Source organism: Macrosteles quadrilineatus, unplaced genomic scaffold, assembly GCF_028750875.1.
Source record: "Macrosteles quadrilineatus isolate MER2022 unplaced genomic scaffold, UCM_ALF_1.0 Scaffold_1__1_contigs__length_201487025, whole genome shotgun sequence".
Classification (NCBI taxonomy): domain Eukaryota; kingdom Metazoa; phylum Arthropoda; class Insecta; order Hemiptera; family Cicadellidae; genus Macrosteles; species Macrosteles quadrilineatus.
In genome coordinates, this window is record NW_026542594.1 from 174,756,974 (window position 1) to 174,758,584 (window position 1,611).

General features: G+C 38.4%; 1 protein-coding gene across 1 annotated transcript; it reads right to left on the minus strand.

Annotated features, from left to right (window-relative positions):
* Window positions 1-287: 287 nt before the first annotated feature.
* Window positions 288-1,100, minus strand: LOC129002670 (uncharacterized). Its single transcript, XM_054430656.1, has one exon. It carries the CDS (start codon window positions 1,098-1,100, stop codon window positions 288-290), a length of 813 nt encoding a protein of 270 aa, XP_054286631.1.
* Window positions 1,101-1,611: the final 511 nt, after the last annotated feature.

Below are 1,611 nucleotides of genomic sequence, written 5' to 3' on the forward strand. Positions count from 1 at the left end.
CTTTTCGCAACTCAGTCTACGCACAGGCCCTGCCTATGTAGACTTTTTCCTTTCTTATAGAATGTATTTTTTTTTTACACTTTTATTTACTTATTTCTACAGTATATAATTTTTGTTTTGTTAGCTAGTTAGTAATATTTTGCTGTTTCATATTTAAGAAAAGAAAAAAAATACAATGTACTTGTCTGTAAATAATTAATGGGAAATAAAATATTATTTCATTTCAATATTATTTCATTTCATTTTTCATTTCATTTCATTATTTCATTTCATTTCATTTCATTTCATCATAACTCCTCAATCCCAGACATATCGCTGAATTCATCGGAGTCGCTCGTTCCCTCGTCGTCGCTGGTGCTGTCGTCTACATTAATGATAAAACTTTCCGTTATTTCATCGATGGCTGGCTCTTTGGCGGCGTATTCATTTTCCACATTTTTAACGTGCCTACACTTACATTCCCAATCCTGTTGCGATATCGAAGAAAACTTTTCTTCACAAAGCTTTTTCACATCGCACAATTTGAAGGTCGTGTTGTGTGATGCAACATAGTTTTTTACATCTGCCCATATCATCTCGATTGGGTTCAAATCAGGATGATACGGGGGCAGACCCAGTACACTGTGGCCTTCCCTTTCCAAGATGTCATCCAGGACATATTTGACATATCGATGTTTGTGTTGAAGAATGAGTTTGTAAAGTTGAGGTTTTAGCATTGTTGGATCGTAGGAAATGTTGTGCTCGGAAAGCCACTTTGTCATTTCTTCTTTTTTACTATTGGAAGTCGGGGCCTTATCAATTTGCTTGTTGTGGTACTTCGCATTGTCAATAACCAATACAGAGTTAGGATTTAAGTTTGGTATCAGTTGATTTATGACCCATTGCATGTAATTTTTGTTGTTCATGTTGTCGTGGTAGTCGCCGGATTTTTGGCCTGCCTTCCACATGGCCAAAGCGTTTGGGACGAACCCCTGTTCCCCTCCAGCGTGAACTATTATCAGTCTTTCTCCTTTGGACACGGGCGTATGCAAAACATTATTTGATCCATCCGACCACATTTTCCCAGATACGTGATCTGAACATACGTAACTTTCATCCATGTACACGATGGGTCTCCCTTCCGACCTGAATCGCTTGAGTGACTGGAGATAAGTTATTCTCTTTTCCCTAATCTCAGATTTTTCAATTAGAATCCTCCGATTATTCTGTGTCCTTTTCCAGGAAAATCCTAATTTTTTCAAAATCCTCCGAACACTTGATTGACTTCCCTGAAAGTTCAACTTTTCTTTAAGAGAATTCTGCAACAGTTTTGACGTCGGCAGTCTTTTTTCTGTTATGTAAAATTCATAGACAGTCCTACGAACCACACATTCATCGAAATGGTCTAGGCCAGTAATCGGCTTTTTCTTCCTTTTTGTTTTGTGAGGTGTTAAAAAAGATTTATTATCATCCTCACTCACCTTTAAAGCGTTTAGTTCGCTGTTTATCCGGGTAACAGAGCGTTGAGATACACCGGTTGCTGCTGCGGTCCGCTCCCTCGCCTTCTGTAGTGGTATTGTAATGCCGCTCTTGCACTCCTCTTTCATAAATGTATAAACATTTGCCACGATT

Bases quoted from the DNA above. Each gene is read 5' to 3' on its own strand.
- LOC129002670 (XM_054430656.1), bottom strand. From the start codon at position 1,100: ATGGATGAAAGTTACGTATGTTCAGATCACGTATCTGGGAAAATGTGG.